General features: G+C 49.7%; 1 protein-coding gene across 5 annotated transcripts in view; it reads left to right on the top strand.

Moving 5' to 3' along the window:
* The window catches only part of GRN (granulin precursor), a 1,937,406-nt gene that overhangs the window by 1,626,475 nt on the left and 286,295 nt on the right, over positions 1 to 24,636 (top strand). For all 5 annotated transcript variants that reach the window (XM_078645176.1, XM_078645173.1, XM_078645175.1 and 2 more), the window contains one exon: positions 811 to 1,035. In XM_078645176.1, coding sequence (XP_078501302.1) covers positions 811 to 1,035 — 225 coding nt within the window. The remainder of the gene's footprint in view (positions 1 to 810; positions 1,036 to 24,636) is intronic.

Genomic DNA, 24,636 nt, shown 5'->3' with positions numbered 1-24,636 from the left:
GCGGCCGTTCATTAGTGTTAGCAGGCAGTAAGTTAAAGTAATGTAAAAAGCCCAATTTTTTCAGCTCTCAATCTTGGATGCAAGGGGCAGGGAGAGGGTGATTTGCCATTGGAGTAGGGTTATCATCTTGGAGGCTCCACTTGACTTCTCTCAAAGCCTTTTGAGGCAAGCTGATCTGTTGTGGGTGTCCGCTAAAATCACATCATCCAGATTTCTTGGCCAGTGGTTGTTTTAGCGAGGAGCAGTCCTTTATCTGACTGTGCCTACCCGTCTCTCTTGCTTTGTAACCCCTTGCCTGTGGGTTACATTCATATATGTCACTCATCTTCTACATTGTAGGTTTTATGAAGCACCTGTTCTCTTTAAGGCAGCTGGTTAAGGTTTTCACATAAGCTTGCTTTCTTGTAGCCTCTCTCTGCCAATTGTACTCCTGATTCAAGTGATGCCTCATCTAGTGTTTTGAATTATCTGGATTTCCCCTAAGAGGAAAGTACTGTGGTTAGAGCAGTTAAAAGACTTTTCTAGGAAGTAGGATGATATCATCCACTTCACCGTGGAAGCAGCCCCGAAAAGAGTGGCCCCTGGATTAATGATGCTCCTGGCTTGACATTACTTGTGGTAAAACAATTGAAATGGAACAAAATATGAACTATTTATTCTCTGTATAATAAAATTGGAGATTCCAATGTGTAAAACGTTGTGTTCTCAACTGCTCTCTCCCCCAAATTATTTGGTATGCCAGTAGTGAAATTAAGAGAATTTAACAGTTCTGTATGGTATTGTCAAGTAATGACGGTTTTGTGTTTTTAGGCTGTATGCTGTAGTGATGAAGTTCATTGCTGTCCCACTGGCTACACCTGTAACATCACAACTGAAACTTGTATAGAGGGAAATACATCATTCCCCTGGCACTCCAAGACCAATGCTAGTCTAAAGGAAGATGTTGTAGCATGTGACGAGACAATCAGTTGTCCAAAAAACTCAACCTGCTGTAGATCTGATTCAAAAGCCTGGGCATGTTGCCCACTGCTTGAGGTAAGGCTGCCATTAGTAATGCACCATATGTTGATGAGTTGGGCACTTTGCTGCTAACAAACTGTAACACTTTGTCATTGAAATCACTGAGAAGTCGATGGTTACTGAGCATTATTCTCTGGATACAGTTTCACTGTTTTCTCTTAGCCACGATTGGTTTTCACACCAGTTAGACAACCAAGCTACTGCCATAAACTCTTGAGGGGTAGGAAAGACAGGCAATCAAGGCCTTTTCTCAGAGATGAATGGGTTAAAAACTCACATACTTCATCACACAATAAATACGAAATGTAGTTCATGTTTAGTCAGTGCGATAACTTCACTGAGAGGAGTTGTGTTAGTGGGAAAATTACCAGGGCAATCTGGTTGTAAGAAACATAATTAATACTATGGGGGACAGCTTCCACCATAGTAGTAATCATGTGCCTTGTTAGCTATGGGCCGCCGAACTCGGGTAGCGATGTTACATAATGACAAGATTTTCTTAAGCGAAATTCTTTTAAAGGATGTAAAGGCAGGCAAACAATCTGAAAAATTCCCAAGCTAATTTAGTAAAATTATAAAGAATTTAAGGATTCAAAAAATGCCAAAACACACAAAATTGCATATGATTATTGGATATATTTCCACATCGCTCCCCAGCCCACCCTTGAGGTTTCAAATGATGGTAATTATAAGATGGAATCATCTGTTATGCTGCTTATTAGTAATCAGTCAAAAGAAGCAATGTAGCAAAGTAATGGTTGAACATGGTTTTTCTTCCTGTGCTATCACAAAAGCAGCACAGCTGCAACAATCTCGTATGATCACCAGACTGACACTGTTTGGGCTAATGCAGTGACAAGCCTAGTGAACCCAGAGTAATGGAGTCAGGAACAAACAAAAAACTTGAACTTTTGAATAAAATAGCAAAGAAAATGTTGTACATGTTCTTCACTTGCAGAGACAACAAACTATGAAGATCCCCTAAATTGCCATAACCTATTTGGAGAAAAGTCAGTGAGCAGCAGACTACCCAATGCACATATCAATTAGACACCTCTGTTTTACTTGACAGATGAATTGTGGTGAAGGTGTAGGAAGGAGCTGTGATTCCTACAATGTAAACTTGTATTAGTATACTTTTACGATTTGCTAACTACCCTATTCCCTCTCACTTCCCCACCAACTTGCCTTTACACACTTATAACTTCTAGTTCTTGTAATTGGCCTCAATGGCTTTGGATGTTTTCTATGGCAGTCTCCCCTTTCATGATCAGTTCCTGGTGTGTGATGAGACCCAGGTCTCTGGGAGGTTAGTGCTGTGATTTGTTCAAGCTCTCACCAGTTTGTGATAAAAGCACAGAATTTGAGAGTAAAAGAAACAGTGCCACATTCGAGACAAAATCACACAGTACATAGATAGTTAGCTGCTTAGTTTTGTAGCTTATGTGACTAAAAACTTAAAATTGGATAAGTGTATGTGACTATATGGATTTTTGGTGAAAAGGTTAAATAAAAAAAATGCACAATTAAGATTTTAGAGTCCTTTCATGTTTCTGTGCAGTCCATAAATCGATCACCAGAGCTCCCATGTAATTCCAGCGCAAAGTACAGGTTTGCAGCATGTGTAGATCACATGCAGTGCACTCTCCGGAAATGTAGTGTTTGGTTTATAATGATAATTTGTTAGGTTTTCTAGGAAACCCTTTGGTTTAAAGTGTGACGGATGACTCATGACTACTTTTCCAAAACCCACGTTGCACTGGGACGCTTGCACTATTTTTAGGTCTCGTAGAACCAATGCGCATCCGTTGTTCTGCGAGAGGTATGGTAAGGGGCATTCAAAAATGCTCCCAAAGTCTGCAGGCGGATCTGTCACAGTGCATGGGCATCAGGCGCACGCACCATCTGTCCGCCTGCAGGCTTTGGGAGCATTTTCGCGGCCGCTTTGATGATCTCAGTGAGCCGAGCGGCCACTGAGAACATCAAAGCATTTGATGCTCACCATTTGATGCTCACCATTTGCCACCCACTTCCTTATGGGCTCCAACAACGAAGGCTATCAGTTCGGCTGGCCATCCCGCAGCCAAACACAAGTTGCCGTTTTTGCATTTTGCACTGACTTTTTTTTTCTCGCGTTTTTTTTTTAGGTTTTGTCCTGGCGTTGCAACTGCGTAGCAGTTGCTCCGCCCAGGCAAAATCTAATGTTATCTCTATAGTGGGGACTTGAAACCGCCCCTTCTTCCATTGGCTAGCTCCATAAATGGAGGCTAGCCATTGGAAGAGATTGGCCGTCAATCACGTTTTCCCGTGAAAACGCGATTCGGGGGCGTTTCTGGGTCTTTTTTAAGCCCCGCCCCTTGTTGCCGTGTGTCCCGGGCCGCGCTGTGATTGGCTGCAGGCCCGGGACACCCCAGTGACGTCATTTCCCGGGCCGCGCTGTGATTGGCTGCCGGCCCGGGACACCCCCGTGACGTCAGCCAATCACAGCACGGCCCGGGACCTGACTTGTTTACTTCATTGCCTACAATGGAGCACACAACATTCTAATACATCTTGGACTCTTTTTTCCGACTCCACATAAGGTGTGACCACAGAACCGTCAGCACATTTTAATATTTGTTTTCAATTATCTGAGCAGCAAACCGATCGTAGGAAGTGACACAAATTAAAGGAGCGAGAAACCTCGAATCCATCATATTAGCTCACGCCTCAGCTCCCTTTATTACAGACATCCGGCTGATAATGTTTGTCATTACGGGGCTGGGCTTTTCCTTTTTGTTTAGTTTCATAAAGACGTTTTATTAGGAGCGCCCGGCACCAAATGTACTGTAGGCAGCTGCATGCTCGCGGGCAGGCCCTCCTGCTCGGAAAGGCACAAACCCTGCAATGTGCTCGCTCTTGCTTAATGCTTGCACGAAAGTAGGTCAGACGTCTCCCGTGCTCGAACAGCCCGAAGCTACGCTATGTAATTATAAAGCAGGGAGGCAGCGCCGACCCCTCCACATCACGGCTCACCTTGCTAGCGCCGAACTGCTGTGCTCAGCCCGCTCCCGGGGGGGCTCGCCGCGGGAGGGGCCTTCTTGGCACTGAACGGCGGAGTGTGCAGTTCCACAAAGGCTGCAGATTACGCCCCTACGCTTTGATATTTACATGAATATTTACATGAATACATTTCCCGGCATCGAGCTATTAAACATAATAATAGCGGTGGATTACCAGCCGGGAGAGCCGTGGCGGCTTCTGTTATTATTGCTGGCACGATCTGATATTACGAAAATGAAGGCTTGGGAGGGGGGCATCCGCGTCATGTACTTTCCCCTATGGAGAATGTTAATTGGTGATGTTTCTCCCCACAGAGACATCACAAAGTTTTAACACAGAGCTCTCATCTCAGGAGTATGGCCTGGTGTCCATTGAACCCCTTCCTGCTGAATGACCGAGACTAGTGTGACCGAGAACCCATTACATACAAAATATGAAAGACTACAAGTACCAGAATTCACTGCAACCTCACTAGGCACCGACGCGAAGTTTAGAAATTCTGAAACTGCCGTATCTAGGGCAAGCAGATTATCTCGTCCTAAAGTTTCAGATGGCGGAAGTTAACAGCCCAACAAAATCACCCTTGCTCAAAATAATTTTTGGGAAGAGCATGCTGTATCCAGTTATTCTTATTGTCTTTTGATCGCAGAGGTCTCCCCTCGCCACTCAACAAAGCACCACAAAAGTGCTGCTATTTCAAATGTTGAAGAAACTGTTTGCTGAGACACAACTCCATTATTATTTTAATGTTCCACTCGTAGACGCGTTGTTGAAATAAATCCCCAAAACGAACATATGTTTTTAGACAATGAACCGGGCCTGTCTTAATGCTCTGTAGCATCCATTTTGTGTGTTGGGGCGGGGAGACAGGCGAGAAAGAGGCAGTTTTTCGACCTTCTCTCACAGCATTACATATTTATGATGGCAGATTACCCAGGAAAACGGATGTTCTGATTTTGGACAATTAGCATACTTACCTGGATATTGTTTTTGCAAGGGAAAGATTTTTTTGCAAATGTATATTATAACAGCGACCCCTATAATAAAAAAATAAAGTATAAAAAATCAACCTACAAATTATGGTTGGGGGTGTAAGAACCATGTTGATCTCCTTCGTACGCATTTTTTTGTGCCCAATCCTGGAATGGCATTAAGCAAAAATTGCAACTTGAGAAGCTGACATTTTGTACTTTGACGATTCTGATTACAGTGAATCAACCAACACATACATAAAAACATTTCATTTACAATGCCAATAGCTCTAACTTTTACAAAGGCGAAACCGTTGCATTGTAAATGCTTGTTTGTTCTTTGCGGCCCGGCCGTGCGGCCAATGCTTGTTTTAAGTCGGTCCTCTCTCGCTTTTATAAGTGAACTGAAAGTTTGAGCCGACAACAGGATAAAGACTTGAAGTGTAATAAAAGCAAAGTTTGCAGTCAGACAGTTAATTCTTTAAATTTTTAATATATCTATCTTAACTTTTCCTTTAACTGTTTTGGGTGACTTCCTATTAATTAATTACCTGCTTCCCTTTATAAAGCCATAACCCAGAGAGAAAAAAAACATCTTGTGCGCGATTTTTCATGCTTATGTACAAATGTACGTGTTTGCGTGTGCCTAAACGTGTGTCAATGCGTGTCTGCTGATCTGCCTGTGTGCAATTGCATGTCCGTATAAGCATGGTTGTGCGTACAGACATTGAATGAGGTGCGTGTATATATGCAGAATGTACGAATACGAGGGCACTAATTATGACAACGATAAGTCTAGTGTTTTACTCCCTGGTGAGTGGGGTGACTAAGGGAATCATGCTGCATTCACACGTCACGTGGTGGAATCAATCCTAAATTATACTCTTAATTTGCGTTTAGGTTATTTATGGTCAGTGAAAGTACAGAATAACCTCAATGTGTCAGTCTCTCTGACGGAACATAATTCAATTTGTATTCACCCCCCGCACTTCGTGGATTTTCTCACCCGCGCCGCCCCCCATCCCCACCCGCACTCCGCTGTCTGTGGATTTTTGCACCCCCACCTGCACTCCCTGGATTTTCGCACCCCCCTTCCCCCGCCCGCACTCCACTGTCCGTGCATTGTGGTTTCTTGGTGAGTGTCCTTTCAGTGTTTTTATTAATTTCCTTATTTTAACTACTCTAACACTTCCCATAGCACCAGCAGCTATAATATTGGTCTGTATGCAAAAGTATGCAAATTTATTTTTTAGCTTCTATTTTCGTTGCTGAAGTAACATGCACCTAGGTTTTTTAGGTCTCGTCTGAGCCAATGCGCATGCGCCGGCGAGATTATAGTAAGGGGAAAAGAAAAGTGTACCAAAACGGCTGCGGATCGCATACAGTTCATGTGATCTATGCTCGTGCACGCCATTGCCAGCCACATAACACTCCACCATTTGTCTGTGCCTCGGCATCAGACTTCAAAGGCTGCCGCTCCCCCACCCACCCCCTGCCACAGCAATGCTGAGAGCTTGTTTTGTCTTCCCTCTCCACTCGCTTTGTATATACCCTCCTTGTCATTCTCCCCGCTGTCTTCTCTCTTCAGACACTCTTTCTCATCCTTCTCAAACTCTTCTTCGGTCCCCTCTTTCTCCCCTACTTTATCTCTACCCTCTTCACTCACTTCCTCAATCTCTTTTCTAGCTTTTTTCTTTACTACTTCCCTTTTTAGTTTACTCTTCCCTCTGCTCACTTCATATTCTCTGCGTTCCCTTTTTATTTGCCCGTTCCCTCCAGTGTTTTCATATGTTCCCACTCTCCTTTTCTATGTCTTTGGACTGGCCATTCCCTTCACCCCACCTCCTTTGCATATTCAGATCGTGCGATCTATATACCCCTTGTTTCTCCTTTATTTTTATATCCTCCCCTGCGTCTCATTATTTGCTCTCTCAGTAGACCTTTACTCCCTTTTTCGTTGCACGCTTCTCCTTCCCCTTTAGCCTTGTATTCTCTCATTCCGGGGATCCCCAACCCCTGAACAGGCCTTTTCTCGTTCAGTCCCGGGATATCCCTTAAGGGCAGGATTTTGGGCAGAGGCCTTGCCTCTCTTCTGCCCACAGTCACCGCAGCGCCCCCACCCTCTTTGCCCACACATCCTCTCACAGAGCATGGCTCTGCCTTCAAGCTGACACCCCTTGTAGCAGGCTTATCGGAAATTTGCTTTTTCTTCATTTCGTCCAGCCAGCAGGGGCATGTGGTCGTTTCACAGCGTGCTCCGGAAGCAGACACCAGCCCTAAAGAATAAATCACCTGAGGTGCTTTCCTACCTGAAGCTGGGTATGTGACAGTCCCGTACAGAGCACTGAGGGCTTTCAGACACCGTAATGTGCACATGTGCAAGGACGGAAAACGGCCCAACTTTCCCCTAGATTTTAAAGTAAAAAACATCAAAACTTTATTTCGGAATCACGGTCGAGGAAGAGCAAACTTTCAATGTAATCAATGCACAATAAAGTCCACAAAGACTAATTTCTATATTCTTTCTTTATTCTTGGCTAAAGATACTACAGAAACAGTTAACGCATGTTGTCCCTTCTGACTGTGGAACTTTTTGATTCATCACATTGAACTTCTGATGCACTAATTCCTTGTCCATGTGAGTTTTTAACCTACAGTCATATGGCAATCAAGCGGCATGTGCTCCACATATAGCGTGAGGTCGGTCACGAACATCTAATATCGTTTTTCATGTGCAATTTGGTTGCAGTTGACCTGGCGCCACCTGCTGCACCACTGGTAGGGACGTCCCTATACCTGTTACCTGTCTCTCACATCCACTGTTTTTTTCACATGACACACATACACAACTTTTTCATATTTTCATTAAAAAGCACGGAAGCCCATCCTTGGGTGTGTGGTCGTTAACCAATGCACCTGAAGTAACAGTAGATGGTGTAGCACCCAGGATAATGTGCTGCATGGCTAAATACTTCAGAAGGTCCAAATGGCATCATCACCAGTCAGTGCATTCTTCCATCATGCACACACGCTACTAGCTGTCTGTGCACGTTTCCATCAGACACACACCGCCAGCTGCCAGTGCACGTATTAACAGGCACACTCATCCAGCTGTCAGTGCACACTTTCACCAGGCATACACAACACCAGCTATGTTTGCACGCTTCCACCAGGCATACACACAACCAGCCATCAGTGCACGCTTCTATCAGGCAGACACACCACCATCCGACCCGCTTAATTGTTAGACAACTATTTTTTTATGTATTGTCTTCTACACACGTTTGTTAGGCTGATCTATTTTAGTACACATTATGCTGCAATCTGGCGTTTGTGTTTTTTCTGGCACACCTCTACCCCAAAGCCTCTCATTGAAAGGTGTGAACTCTAGCACTGCCACGCTCGCGAATGCCTTACAGTGCAAACACACACACCACACACACACAACACCACAGACACACACACACACAACACCACACACACACACAACACCACACACACACACAACACCACACACACAACACCATACACACAACACCACACACACACCACACACACACCACACACAGCGCACACCCCACACACACCACACACACCACACACCACACACACCACACACACACAACACCACACACACACACACCACACCACACCCACACACACCACACACACACCACCACACACACCACCACACACACACACACACACCACCACATACACAACCACACACACACACCACCACACACACCACCACACACACACACCACCACACACACAACACCACACACACACCACACCCACACAACACCCACACAACACCACACCCACACAACACCACACCCACACAACACCACACCCACACAACACCACACACCCACACAACACCACACACCCACACAACACCACACACACCACACACCACACACCCACCACACACAACACCACACCCAACACCACACCCAACACCACACCAACACCGCACCAACACCGCACCACCACCGCACACACACACACACCGTACACACACACACCACCGCGCACACACACACCACCGCGCACACACACACCACCGCGCACACACACACCACCGCGCACACACACACACCACCGCACACACACACACACAACACCGCACACACACACCACCGCACACACACACACACCACACACCACACACCACAACACCCACACAACACCACACCCACACAACACCACACCCACACAACACCACACCCACACAACACCACACCCACACAACACCACACCACACACACACCACACACACCACACACACCACACACACACACCACACACACACCACACACACACACACAACACACACCACACCACACACACACCACACACACACACACAACACACACACACCACACACACACAACACACACACACCACACCACCACTAACACCGCACCACCACCACCAACACCGCACCACCACCACCAACACCGCACCACCAACACCGCACCACCACCACCAACACCGCACCACCACCACCGCACCACCACCAACACCGCACACACACACCACCACGCACACACACACCACCGCGCACACACACACCACCGCGCACACACACAACACCGCACACACACACACACACACCACACACACACACACCACACACACACCACACACACACCACACACACACACCACACACACACACAACACACACACCACACACAACACACACACACCACCACCAACACCGCACCACCACCAACACCGCACCACCACCAACACCGCACCACCACCAACACCGCACCACCACCAACACCGCACCACCACCAACACCGCACCACCACCAACACCGCACCACCACCAACACCGCGCACACACACAACACCGCGCACACACACACACCACACACACACCACACACACACCACACACACACCACACACACACACACACCACACACACCACACACACACACACACACACACCACACCACACACACAACACACACACACAACACACACACACACAACACACACACAACACCACACACACCACACACACACCACACACACACACCACACACACACACACCACACCACCACCAACACCGCACCACCACCAACACCGCACCACCACCAACACCGCACACACACACACACCATACACACACACACCACCGCGCACACACACAACACCGCACACACACACACACCGCACACACACACACACACACACCACCACACACACACACCACCACACACACACACACAACACCACACACACACCACACACAACACACACACAACACCACACCCACACAACACCACACCCACACAACACCACACCCACACAACACCACACCCACACAACACCACACCCACACCGCACCACCACCAACACCGCACCACCACCAACACCGCACCACCACCAACACCGCACCACCACCAACACCGCACACACACACACACCATACACACACACACCACCGCGCACACACACAACACCGCACACACACACACACCGCACACACACACACACACACCACCACACACACCACCACACACACACACCACACACACACACCACCACACACACCACCACACACACACAACACCACACACACACACAACACCACACACACAACACCACACCCACACAACACCACACCCACACAACACCACACCCACACAACACCACACCCACACAACACCACACCCACACCACACCACCACCAACACCGCACCACCGCACACACACAACACCGCGCACACACACACAACACCGCACACACACAACACCGTACACGCACCGCACACACACAGCACCGCACACAGCACCGCGCACACACCCAACACCGCGCGCACACCCAACACCGCGCGCACACCCAACACCGCGCGCACACCCAACACCGCGCACACACCCAACACAGCGCGCACACCCAACACCGCGCGCACACCCAACACCGCGCGCACACCCAACACCGCGCGCACACCCAACACCGCGCGCACACCCAACACCGCGCGCACACCCAACACCGCGCGCACACCCAACACCGCGCACACACCCAACACAGCGCACACACCCAACACAGCGCACACACCCAACACCGCGCGCACACACAACTACACTGACAACCAAACTGTCAGTGCACACTTTAACCACGCACAGACACCATCACTCATCAGTACACGCTTCCACCACACACAAACACCACCAGCTGACAGTGCACGCTTTCACCAGGCAAACACCAATAGACATAGTACACACTTTCACCAGGCACACACACACACACACACCATCAGCCGCCAGTGCACACTTTCACCAGTCACGCACACACCACCAGCCGTCACTGGACACTTTCACCAGGCATACACACACCACCAGCCGTCAGTGCACGCTTTCACCAGGCATACACACACCACCAGCCGTCAGTGCACAATTTCACCAGCCACAAAGACATCACCAGCCGTCAGTGCACGCTTTAACCAGGCAAACACCACCATCCGTCAGTGCACGCTTTCAAAGGGTATACACACCACCATCCGTCAGTGCACGCTTTCAAAAGGTATACACACCACCATCCGTCAGTGCACGCTTTCAAAAGATACACACACCACGAGCCGTCAATACACGCTTTCACCAGACACACACCACCAGTTGTCAATACACGCTTTCACTAGACACACACCACCAGTTGTCAGTGCACGCCCTCACTCTATCATCTATCTATCGCCCTGACTCTCTCTATCGCCCTGACTCTCTCTATCGCCCTGACTCTCTCTATCGCCCTGACTCTCTCTATCGCCCTGACTCTCTCTATCGCCCTGACTCTCTCTATCGCCCTGACTCTCTCTATCGCCCTGACTCTCTCTATCGCCCTGACTCTCTCTATCGCCCTGACTCTCTCTATCGCCCTGACTCTCTCTCTCTATCGCCCTGACTCTCTCTATCGCCCTGACTCTCTCTCTCTATCGCCCTGACTCTCTCTCTCTATCGCCCTGACTCTCTCTCTCTATCGCCCTGACTCTCTCTCTCTATCGCCCTGACTCTCTCTCTCTATCGCCCTGACTCTCTCTCTCTATCGCCCTGACTCTCTCTCTCTATCGCCCTGACTCTCTCTCTCTATCGCCCTGACTCTCTCTCTCTATCGCCCTGACTCTCTCTCTCTATCGCCCTGACTCTCTCTCTCTATCGCCCTGACTCTCTCTCTCTATCGCCCTGACTCTCTCTCTCTATCGCCCTGACTCTCTCTCTCTATCGCCCTGACTCTCTCTCTCTATCGCCCTGACTCTCTCTCTCTATCGCCCTGACTCTCTCTCTCTATCGCCCTGACTCTCTCTCTCTATCGCCCTGACTCTCTCTCTCTATCGCCCTGACTCTCTCTCTCTATCGCCCTGACTCTCTCTCTCTATCGCCCTGACTCTCTCTCTCTATCGCCCTGACTCTCTCTCTCTATCGCCCTGACTCTCTCTCTCTATCGCCCTGACTCTCTCTCTCTATCGCCCTGACTCTCTCTCTATCGCCCTGACTCTCTCTCTATCGCCCTGACTCTCTCTCTATCGCCCTGACTCTCTCTCTATCGCCCTGACTCTCTCTCTATCGCCCTGACTCTCTCTCTATCGCCCTGACACTCTCTCTATCGCCCTGACTCTCTCTCTATCGCCCTGACTCTCTCTCTATCGCCCTGACTCTCTCTCTATCGCCCTGACTCTCTCTCTATCGCCCTGACTCTCTCTCTATCGCCCTGACTCTCTCTCTATCGCCCTGACTCTCTCTCTATCGCCCTGACTCTCTCTCTATCGCCCTGACTCTCTCTCTATCGCCCTGACTCTCTCTCTATCGCCCTGACTCTCTCTCTATCGCCCTGACTCTCTCTCTATCGCCCTGACTCTCTCTCTATCGCCCTGACTCTCTCTCTATCGCCCTGACTCTCTCTCTATCGCCCTGACTCTCTCTCTATCGCCCTGACTCTCTCTCTATCGCCCTGACTCTCTCTCTATCGCCCTGACTCTCTCTCTATCGCCCTGACTCTCTCTCTATCGCCCTGACTCTCTCTCTATCGCCCTGACTCTCTCTCTATCGCCCTGACTCTCTCTCTATCGCCCTCACTCTCTCTCTATCGCCCTCACTCTCTCTCTATCGCCCTCACTCTCTCTCTATCGCCCTCACTCTCTCTCTATCGCCCTCACTCAGTGGCACCACAGCATCACTATGCTCTACCACAGCATCACTATGCTCTACCACAGCATCACTATGCTCTACCACAGCATCACTATGCTCTACCACAGCATCACTGAACGCCACCACAGCATCAATCTGTACAACCATTCAACAACAACTGGTTCAAATATGTTCTCAATGTTTCAAGCTTTATTACAAATGTCACAAAAAGATGTTAATATTTCACTTCTGTTCTTGTATTTTCGTCACAATAAAATACACTGAACATAATCTTCACAAAAGTTATTTACAAAAGTTTAAGCTATTGCCATTATAAATTACAATAACTTTTAAGTATTAATTATTTTAAAAGAATAAAAGCCATTATTTGTAATATCAATACATCTAACTCACGTAAATACAACACATATTGCATTACAAATGCTATAGGTGTCACATTTGCGAAAAGTTAAAACTATTGGCATTGTAAATGACAAAGCTATTAATTTCGCTATTTTCAAAACCAACACATAAATAAAAATTTACAATACCAATAGCTCAAACTTTCCTAATGCAAGACCTATTGCATTGCAAATGCTTGCACTTTATAAGTAAATAGCTACCGGTTAGAGAAGCCATGTTTCAGATCATAGCCCTGTTACTTTTGACACGTCGTCATTCGAAGCTTGGAAGAAAGCTGGCTGGGGTTCAGAGTGCTGACGAGGTAGCGTTTGCAGTCTCTCCTGGGCTGATGAAGGTGTAGCTTTTGTAACATTCGACACAGTGGTCGTTGACACACAGAGTGGTACACACAACTCTGTAAATTGCTTTCACTTTTTACATTGTTAATTTTTTCCGTTTATCATCTGTTCGAGGATATCTGAAATGACGCTGACTGGATATCACTCTAATATTCTGATGAGCATGGGCTTGCCAGAATCCATAGTTTTTGTTTCTATCTTTGGAAATAAAACTAATTAGGCATTACCTCAGCGTGCTTATTAATAAAATGTAAACACTGTGCTAATGATATTTTTTAAACCAACATCATACAGCATTTCTGTAGAGCTGGTCTTTGCCACATTAATCATGTTTTTGCATTTTTAAACTATTGAATAGCCTTCCTTTGGTGTCGCCAGGAGGAAACAGGGCACGCATGACGATATCTGCAGTTTCCTTAGTTGGTGGACTTGCCAAGATTTCTATAGTAATCTGCAGCCACACAGCATTTTCTGAAACCCTTGTGCTCCCCATAGCACGTCTGCAGCTCGTTTGCCTTTAAGTAACATTTATGCATTTTCTTGTTGTGGTTGTAGTTTTCATGCACCCCATGCTTCAATTTCATGTTAATAGAGGCCACACCCCTTTCTTTAGAGGAGCTGTGTCTAAACAAAGGTCCGTGGCCGCTAATAAAGTGAAACGTGCATTGAGCACTTTTATAAAACAGTATTTGTTTGTGGGGCGGAGCTAGCCGGCGTCTGAAATGGCTGCTGAAATCCAGAGCTCCTCCACCCGGACGAACGATCCTACAAGAATCCTGGCCAGTTGCCGTATTTCTTTGGCTAAACTGCTGCACCGAAGTGCGTGCCCACGCTGGGCACCCGAATCCTGCGACTCAGCCCGCAGTTGAACCCCGCAGGTTCGAGAACGAGCGACCATGCGGAGACGCGCGGCGAGTGGGGGAGTGTGGGCTACAGGGGGGCTTTTGGGGACCTTAGCGAGGACCCTGACCATCAGGTCTCGACTCCACCCCCCACCCCCCTCCCCACCTCGCTCCTGCTTTGCAGATTGGCCTGGCGACGTGAGGCCTGCCGCACCACTGCTGAAACGAATGCGAATGGGCCCACAATTTGAAGGCTGCACCACTCGGTCTGTAGTCCCGCTATAGCCCCCAGTGGCCTACGCAGGAGCGCTCTTTGCTACAGCAAGCCAAGACGACAGCGCTATTGACCAGTGACGACTTGCTACACTGATTGCCTGGGTTTACTTGTGGACTCTCGTGAAAGGGGTGCATCATTAGTCACTTCCCCCTCCCCCACCCCCTCGACACTGCCACAACTGGAATGATTATGGTGCTTGAGCGGTGAGAGGGCTCTGCAGGACTTTTGTTGAGGGCGCCTAGTCACGCACGTGCTGCTGCCTCCCTCCCTGACCCACAGCGACTGCCACGCTGCTGCGTGGACCTGCGACACATGTACCTGCACGGAGCTAGAGGCACTCGTTTCTCCCAGTTGTCTGCCTCCCGCTGAGCAGATCGTTGCCCGCGTCGTGTGGCCCTGCGGCCCCCGACACCCCGGGCCTACCTTCGGCGCTGTGTGCGCCCTCACTTCTTTTCCCCGCTGAGGCTACCATCCTATGCGGACACGGTCATTGCGCCTGGAGGCGCGCTTGACTGTGTGGGTGTCTGGAGATGTACTAAGATACTGTGATGCCATTGGGGGATTCCCGACCTGATCCTCATCTCTGCGGTGGGAAGGTGCACTCCCGACTGCACTCCCGACTGCTATGGGTCACTCTGACAGGACGCAGTCAAAGCTCTCCTTCGGCCCCAAGGGCCCTAAGACGATGGAGGGTGCAGCAGCTGGACTTACGAGGTATCCTCTCCATGGAAAAGAATCTGCAGGGGGGTATGACGAGCCTGGGCACGAAAATAGACTCTTACCTACCGCATGGATCCTATGGCTGAGCGGCTTGACAAACTAGCGGAAAGAATAGACATGTCGGAGCGTCGGCTCACTGAGGTAGAGGAGGCCCAGACCACGCTGGACTCTGAGAACAAACAAATTTGTAGAGCCATGCAGTCGCTCCTTGACAAAACTGAGGATTTGGAGGCCCGCTCGCGCCGATGTAACCTACGCGTTACGGGACTTCCGGAAAACACTCAGGCAATATGGAACTGTTTATGGAGGGTCTCCTGAAGAAACTACTTGGACACGGCGTTCTCATCCATGTTCATTGTTGAAAGGGCACATCGCTCCTTGGGCCCACGACCTAAGCCGGGGGCTCCCCCTCGGCCCGTTATCGCCAAACTGTTAAACTATTGGGACCGTGACACTGCTTTGAAACTTGCCAGGGAAAAGCAACCGCTGCAATACGAGGGCTCGGTTCTTTCCATGTATCCTGACTTTACGGCCAGGGTGCAGGAGGCCAGGAAACAGTTTGCTCCTATGAAGCGTCAGTTACTTGAACTGGGCGCAGATTACGCGATGTTATATCCAGCAAAACTACGCATCAATAGGCAGGGGAGATCTATGATCTTTACGGACCCCAAGGCGCTCCAAAAGCCCTGAGAGACTGGCAGAAGGAGAAACGCTCGCCGAGGAAGGAAAGACGATGTGGTGGGAGAGTCCCTGGAGGAGCAAGACTGAATATAACTCGAGTGTGTTTTCTGATGTTCTGATGCCTCATTACGCGGTATGTTTGGTGTGCGGGAGGGAGACTAGGGTACATGTTCATAATGGTTTGCTATAGAGAGGTTTATTGCTATAAGATGACTGTATGTCCCCGAGCCCTTAACTCTTAGAGTCCCGCTCAGTCTGGGAGTATTCATTTGAACCTACAGCACTGCTAATTGTTCTGGGGGCTTTAGACCTTTGTGTGTTTTTGCAGTTTACGATTTCGCATTTGTAGATTGAGACATTTGGCAATCTGGTACGAGGTGGTATTGCCACCCTCCTACTTTCTTGAGTTCTGGGTCGGAGGGGTGAAGGGGGGCAGTGTACTTGATATTGTCTTACAGTGATAGACTCAGTTTTTTGCCGACTAAATCTGCCCCGGTGTGATTACCACTGATTCCAATGTATATCTTGGGGGGTGGGTGGGGGGGCTTGATTGTGTGGATGCGTGTGCTTGTGAGTGTTTGGATGTTGGGGTGTAAGAGGGGTGCTGGGGACTGGGGGCTGTTTGATGGAGCGGAAGAATGAACGCGGCCTAGTTGGGGTTGGGCAGACGTGGGTGGGGGGTTGGGAAAGGGAATTTGTGGGAACTGTTTTTATGCAAATTTATTTATTGGCTACATGCTTCCTGGCAAGCAAGCGAGATGTGCTGAGGAGCAGTAATGTGTCCGGGAGACACCTCACATCTACACTTGACATAGCAGAGACGGCCCTTCCCTGCACACCATGGCAGATGAGACAGTAGGGGCTGAAGCGCCAGATACGTTACGACTCCTGACCTGGAATGTACGAGGACTTAATGACCATCGTAAAGTGCGCAAAGTCCTCCAATATTTAGTCAGACACAAAGTAGACATTGCGGTCTTGCAGGAAACGCACCTCCCATTAGATAGTCCCATCCTTAGATATAGAGGGGTCAAGGGTAATGTACACGCAGCGGGTTTCACCACTCACGCAAGAGGTGTTCTTACCTGGTTTAATCCAAAGTCTTCCTTAAAATGGTCGCCGCTAGGGACAGACCGCGATGGCCGCTTTGCAATCACAAGCTGCTATGGCAAGGGCGCAGACTTGTGCATAGTGAACTCTATGGCCCCAACTTTGATTTCCCTACCTTCTACAAAGATCCTTCCGTATGCGGACAAGATCATCTATTGGGGAGGGGATTTCAATCTGACTCGGCATCCTGGGCTGGACAGGTCAGATGGTCCAACGCGGTCTCCCTCGGCCTCTGCACGGACTCTATCCATGCAGCTGCAAAATCTAGACTTAGCAGATGTCTGCCAACATAGACACCCGTCGCTAGGCGGGTTTACGCACTACTCAGCCCCCCATAATATATATACGAGAATAGACTACTGGTTTGTGACTTCTCGATTCCTTCAGAACGTCCGAGCATGCGATGTCTTACCTAACCTACTCGAACCATTCGCCAATCCTGATTACTTGCTTCATGCCCGCCCGACGGATTCCACCTTTTGCCTGGCGCTTCCCCCCCATACTCTTTGCTGGATCCTCTCTTTAAAGAAGAACTGCTGACTGCATTGGAGATCTTCTTAGAAACTAATGTGGGTTCCGTCGATGCGTTTCAATCGGTTTGGGAGGCATTTAAACTATTCACCAGGGGGGTCACCATCTCCAAGCACGCAGGGGTACTGAAGTCGATCAGGGGCAGACTAGAGTTGTTGGAAAGCAACTTAAGAGCTGGAGGATCTGAGGGTGCAGACTGGGAACGATTCAATTGATCAGGAAATAGCGAGGGTCTTGCGAGACTATAATGACGAGGCTGACTCGGAAATCAAGCACGTAGGAAAATATGCCACAGCCCGGAGCTACTGTGAGGGCGAGCGCCCGGGTTCGGTGCTGGCCCTGCTGGCTAAACGCGGTAGAGATATCCCCTCGATACCGTTGCTGCGTTTGGAGGACTCGGATGTTCCGCTCCCTAATGAATCTATTGTGGTGCGGTTTCGTGAGTACTACGCGAGGCTGTACGCGTCAAGGGGCCCTGCTCCTGAAGAGCGTATTGTGGACTACCTGGCACATATCGAGCTCCCGTGCCTTTCAAACCTCCATCGGGAATTTCTTGCTCGCCCATTTGAGTGAGACGAAGTGGTTCTGGCTCTGTCGTCCATGAAAAGTGGAAGCGCGCCGGGCAGCGATGGTCTTACAGTTGCCTTCTATAAGGCTTTCTCTGAACTTTTGATACCACACATACTTACTCTATTTGACGATATGGCCAATTCGGGTACCATGCCACCTTCCATTAGAGAGGCAACTATCGCAGCGATTCTCAAACCGGGCAAGGACCCGAGTGACTGTGCCTCGTACCGTCCACTTTCTCTCCTGAATGTCGACACAAAAATTTTCGCCTTGCTAACCGCCTCCAGCCCTTGGTCAAAACCCTGGTGGTCCCGGAGCAATCCGGATTTGTCCCTACGCACAATCTCACATACAATATTAGAACTGTCTTTGCTGCGTTCCAGAATACACGTCCGTAGGTGTCGGCTGTCGCAGTCTTTCTGGACATGGAGAAGGCGTTTGATTCAGTGGAATGGGTGTTTCTCCATCAGGTACTTAGCAGGATGGGGGTGGGGCAGCTATTCTTAAAACTTCTAACTGTATTGTACCCTTTACCGACGGCACGCATCCGCATTGGCCCGCTGGTCTCGGAACCCATTGTTATCGGCAGAGGCACGAGGCAGGGATGCCCCCTCTCCCCTATACTTTATGCACTGGCCGCTGAACCACTGGCGTGTGCTCTTTTGGAGCATCATGGTCATCGAGGCATCCGCTTCCCGTCATATAATCTTATTTTTTCCACTTACGCGGACGATACTCTCCTCTACGCCAGGGACCCCTCTACGCATCTCTCTACGGTTCTGCGAGAGGTGATTCTCTTTGGATCGCTCTCAGGCATTCGGGTTAACTGGACTAAGTCCATTATGTTCCCTTTGACGCCCTCCACAATACAGTTTAAACCGGAGTATCCACTACAGTGGACTACTGAGGCGGTCCGATATCTTGGAATACGCCTCCATACGGATTCCGAGATCGTCCTTAGCGAAAACTATGGGCGCGCCATATCTAAATTGGAGGATGACATAGAGAAATGGATTTCCATCCCGCTATCACTTCTGGGACGCATTTCCCTGATGAAAATGGTGATTCTCCCGCGATTCCTCTTCTTATTTTGTAATATCCCGATGATCCTATCTTCCCACTTTTTCCGTAGGCTACAGTCCCTATTGATACACCTTGCCTGGGCGGGTAAGCAACCTAGGGTGGCCTGGAAGGTGCTAGTACGACCATATGCGGTACAAAAGGGAGTGGTGATGGACGGAGCATCTGAACCAATCAAACACTCAACCCAGTCAAAAGATCTGGGTTTGATCCATCACCGTTCTTTAGCCCACTCTGCCACCCCAGTTCAGACATGGCTAAATGCAAATCAGTCTGACCCTGTGCCTCATGGGAACAGTCCTGCCCGAACTGCCAAGCCATGCCTTCCCTGGACCGGAAACAAGCTTCCGAAGACCAGTTTCTGGCATTCCAGCCGTCTTCAGCCCGGCTTGATTCCAGTGGCAAAGTGATCAAGGGACTCACGTCTGAGCATACCCTGCCACACTTATGGCGGCCAAAACGGTACAAAAGGGGGTGGTGATGGACGGAGCATCTGAACCAATCAAACACTCACACCCAGTCAAAAGATCTGGGTTTGATCCATCACCGTTCTTTAGCCCACTCTGCCACCCCAGTTCAGACATGGCTATATGCAAATCAGTCTGACCCTGTGCCTCATGGGAACAGTCCTGCCTGAACTGCCAAGCCATGCCTTCCCTGGACCGGAAACAAACTTCCGAGGACCGCTTTCTGGCATTCCAGCCGTCTTCAGCCCGGCTTGCTTGAATCCAGTGGCAAAGTGAGCAAGGGACTCACGTCTGAGCATACCCTGCCACACTTATGGCGGCCAAAGCGGTACAAAAGCATGTGCAGCGGGACGCCTGAACGCTCCCGACTTGGAACTCTTTTATTGGGCTGTGCAGAGTGCTCATGCTTTCTCCTGAAGACACGGCCCGAGTGACGCTCCCTACGTCCGTATTGAAAGGATTGTTGCGGACCCGACTCCTTTGCCGGCACTGCTGACTCTATTCCTAGATCGCCGCACGGGCATATTAGATTCCCTAAACTGTTGTACATGCTTGGCATCGCATGATGGAGATTTAGGCGTGCACCTTATTGTACTCCCCTAGGGCGGAGATTGAATGGTGCCATTGGCTGGCGCCATGCAGGGAGAGAGGGGTAATTCTGGCCCTTCATCAACTCGGACTGCACACTATGGGCGACTTATTTGTGGGTGGCACGGCACGAACCTGGGACGATAACTCTGCTGAGAGGAACCCCACTTTGATATCCCGCTTTCAGTTCCACAGGGTGCGCCATGCTATGCGGGGGCTCCTAGGCGATGACATGGAGGAACCGGTGACGGTCGCCGCATTTGACTACGTAGTAGCAGCCAAGTCCCCTATGAAACTTACGACTAACCTTTGTAGGATAGCACAAACCGAGAAATACACTGAATACACGAAGCCGAGATTAGCCTGGCAGCGTGATTTAGGTGTTTAACTAATTGAGGAACTGTGGCAGTACTGCTGCTCCAGCACTAGAAAGAACTCTCGTTAATGGGCGCCACAGACTCATACACTTTAAATTCTTGAACAGGACCTATTGCACCCCAGAGAGACTGCACAGGTACCGTCTGCGTGACTCATCGGAATGCGAACGATGCAGAGCCCCAATGGCTGATTTCCTACACGTAGCCTGGTCTTGCCCTGCTGTCTCCCCTTTTTGGCAAGCGATTTATGGCGAAATCAACGGAGTAATGTCTTTAACCCTGGCCCTGAACCTCTGCTAGCCCTATTGGGTTATTCAAAACCCTTACGCCCTGCCCTGAGGAGATTAGTAGACATGGCTACTTATAGCTAAATGGTGCATCGCTAGAACCTGGATGAGAGGCCCCCCCCTTCTCTTACTTTATGGAAGAGGGAATTAATATATTGTTGTACACAATCTGAATTATACAGTGATCTGATGCCTCCAAAGAATAGACCTAAGAACTTCTGGTCCCCAATACTAGATGGTACGTTAATGTCAAATGCTCAAGACGTAGATAGTACAGCTGAGGGAGACGCGCAGGTTAGTTAGGAAGCGACGGATGAGGACGCCTGTTACGACAGCACTGAGAGGCCTATTGTGATGGGTGCGACGCACACTGTGACACGTCCTTAATCTGGGCAGCTTGCTCTACGATGCTGAAACGTTGGGAAATAGTCACGAGGGGCGATTTGATGTTTCCAGTTAGTCAGCCTATACTGCGTGGATTTCTCCCCCTTTTCCTTTACAAGATGTCATTGTTACTGCTCTCTTGCTATTTTGAAAGATGCATTCATTCTTATGATACTGGTGACTCTGACAGATGTAATCACTCTCATAATTGTGCTATTTGATGCTTGTCAATTGCCAACGTTTTTCTTTTTTCTTGATTTGCTGTATCTTGTTCTTTTTATTTTTTAAACTACAATAGACACATTATTAAAAAAAAAACGTATTTGTTTGCCTTACGGCCTGTACTGTGCAACCGAAATGAGGTGAGTGGAGAGAAGCCACCTGTGTGCCGAAGGCAGACGCCGTTGGGGGTCAGCGGCTGAGTGCAAACAGGATGGAGGCAAGCAATAATGCCAAGGCTGCCTGGGGGGCCTCGTAGGGGACCCTCCAACAGGGTGGCGGCTTAGTGCACAGAAGTTGGCGGCCCAGGCGCCCTGGGCGAGAGACCATAAGGGTCTGTCGGCCGCGTCCCTTCCAGTCGTGGGAGGGGGACAGGGGTACAAAACCTGTCCCCCGCCCACTGGGCAGTCTCTTGATCGCTGCCCGTCGCGCTGTTTGGACGTGTCGACCCCGTCGTGGACCGCTGTATTGCTTTGCCCTCTTGCGTAATCTGAATTTACGCACACCACTTACTCACACAAACTCCAACGCTCCTTTGGAGGTAAAATTAGTTTTATTAATATCGTAGGCAAAGGCAATAAGTCACTGAAGCTAATAAATTCTTAGGCACTGAGTGAAAGGCAATAGACTATGAATACACCACACTATATACATAAATATGAAACTGTGAATACAGGTATATAAACAGTTAATGTACAAAGCACCTCACCAGATTCATTTGCAGCACCGGAGACTCCAACATCCCTGGCCAAGCACTGAACACCAAGTCGGGAACCCGTAGACCGGGGCTCAGGGAGTAATCTCTTCGGGCACCCCAATTGATCCTGCAAGTGCGTTCACTCCAAGACTGAGTTCCTGAGCTCCACCCCACAGACACCGCTTTTTATAGTTTAAAACAACCTGTTCGAGAAGCCTCTAGTAGGCGCTCTCGCCTATCTATTCACAGGTGCTGGCCCCATCTCTGCATCAACCCCACACAGACATACCTGGCCAGATTCTGTTTGGGCTGTGCCGAGGCAAGAGACATTCCTTTCCTTATATCCTGCCTTGGAGATTTGCACGGCCATCCTCCCTCTTTCCTAGAGAGAAGTATGGAACGTACGAAAACACACTGAAGGTACAACATAACCTCTCGAGGCATCCTCACGAGATGTCTCGCACCCACTTGTTCTGGTTTACGTGAAAAACCTGTTTGTTACTGCTAAAGTGTAACTACAGGGCAAGGCAGCACCAAATGGAAGTGCGATGCAACAAAATGGAGGATCAGAGCATTGCATGGAATCGAGGTCACCATGTAATTTAGCGCGTGTAAAATGGCAAATGCAGTACAACCACTAGGTTAGTTTTCGTTCCCCCTCCACACTGCCAGGTATCTACCGAGTGGGGCAAGCCTGGTGCTGACTCGTCCCTCGTAACTTGCGCCCCTGGCCCCCGCAAGGTAGCGTCCACATGCAGGGCGACTGGGGGCCAGCTAGTGAGACGGGGATGGTCTGTGAGGAAGCGGCCGCGCAGACCCGCATGGCTCTTGCAGGGCACGGCGCTCTATACGGGGGTGGGGGGGTTACATCACAATATCTCCTTGCGCCGAGTGGGAGGGAGTTGTCGGACCCCTAGTAAGGGGCACCAAGCGTGGTCAACGGGGGCCTGGCAACCCCTCCCCACCAGCATGCTGCAAGCTAGCAGGCCTGGGTTTGCGCCATGGGTGGGGTCACTTTGCCAGCAGCGGTGTCCCAGCGTAGTCCGGAGCTCACCTGCGGGTTGACGCGGTCTGCCCCTGGGCCTCGCCGACATGTTAGCGGTGTGGGGGACAGGGGATAGTTCCTCTTGCTACGGTGTGCTGGGGGGTCTCGGGATGGCAGCGGTGTCACGGTCGGATGGCTAGACTGTCGACTTGGACGCTAGAGACCAGGGTTCGAACCTCTGGCTAACGTCCACATCTGTGATCTGGTTAAATCAATCAATATAAATCTGTTATTAGGAGACGTAATCCATGCTTGATTTAGGAAAGAATTCAGACTTTTGCAGATCCGCTCACATTTCCCATGCCGGAAGGCTCGAGGAGCGAGGCATGATGGGGGATCTGAAGGAGGGGCCAGGTGGATCGGGGCAGAGCCAGGCGCGCTGGTTTCTTTACTGATAGGGGCACCGACTACTTTCACCCCGTGGCATACTTAGTCCGAGGCCTTGCCTGCGCTCATGGTTGGCAGGGACCCTTCACCAATTTTGAGCTCAGGGTGGGGGGAGGGAATGTCTCGGGCCCCCGCGGAGCATCCTGCACGTTGCTCACGTGTTTTGGTGCTCCAGTGTGGCCTCGGTTCCTGCCGGGTGTTGTGCAGCTGGAGGGGCAGCGGACACCGAGTATTGCAGTCCGACACCCCGGAATGGGTCGGGACTTTGTGAGGGCGCACGACAAAAGTTATTATGGTTGCACATTTCTAATGTCACCGCTCTGCTCTGTATATACCGTCATAGCGCCAGAGCGTTACACAGTAGCTGCTGTTTATCGATCGGCATGGGGGCTAAATCATTAACGGGGTCAGGTACCCCCAGGGCGTCATCGTCCTCAGTA

The sequence above is a fragment of the Lissotriton helveticus genome, chromosome 5_1 (genome assembly GCF_964261635.1).
Source record: "Lissotriton helveticus chromosome 5_1, aLisHel1.1, whole genome shotgun sequence".
In the NCBI taxonomy this organism is placed as follows: domain Eukaryota; kingdom Metazoa; phylum Chordata; class Amphibia; order Caudata; family Salamandridae; genus Lissotriton; species Lissotriton helveticus.
Note: the sequence above shows the minus strand (reverse complement) of the source record. Positions and strands in the feature narration are given on the sequence as shown.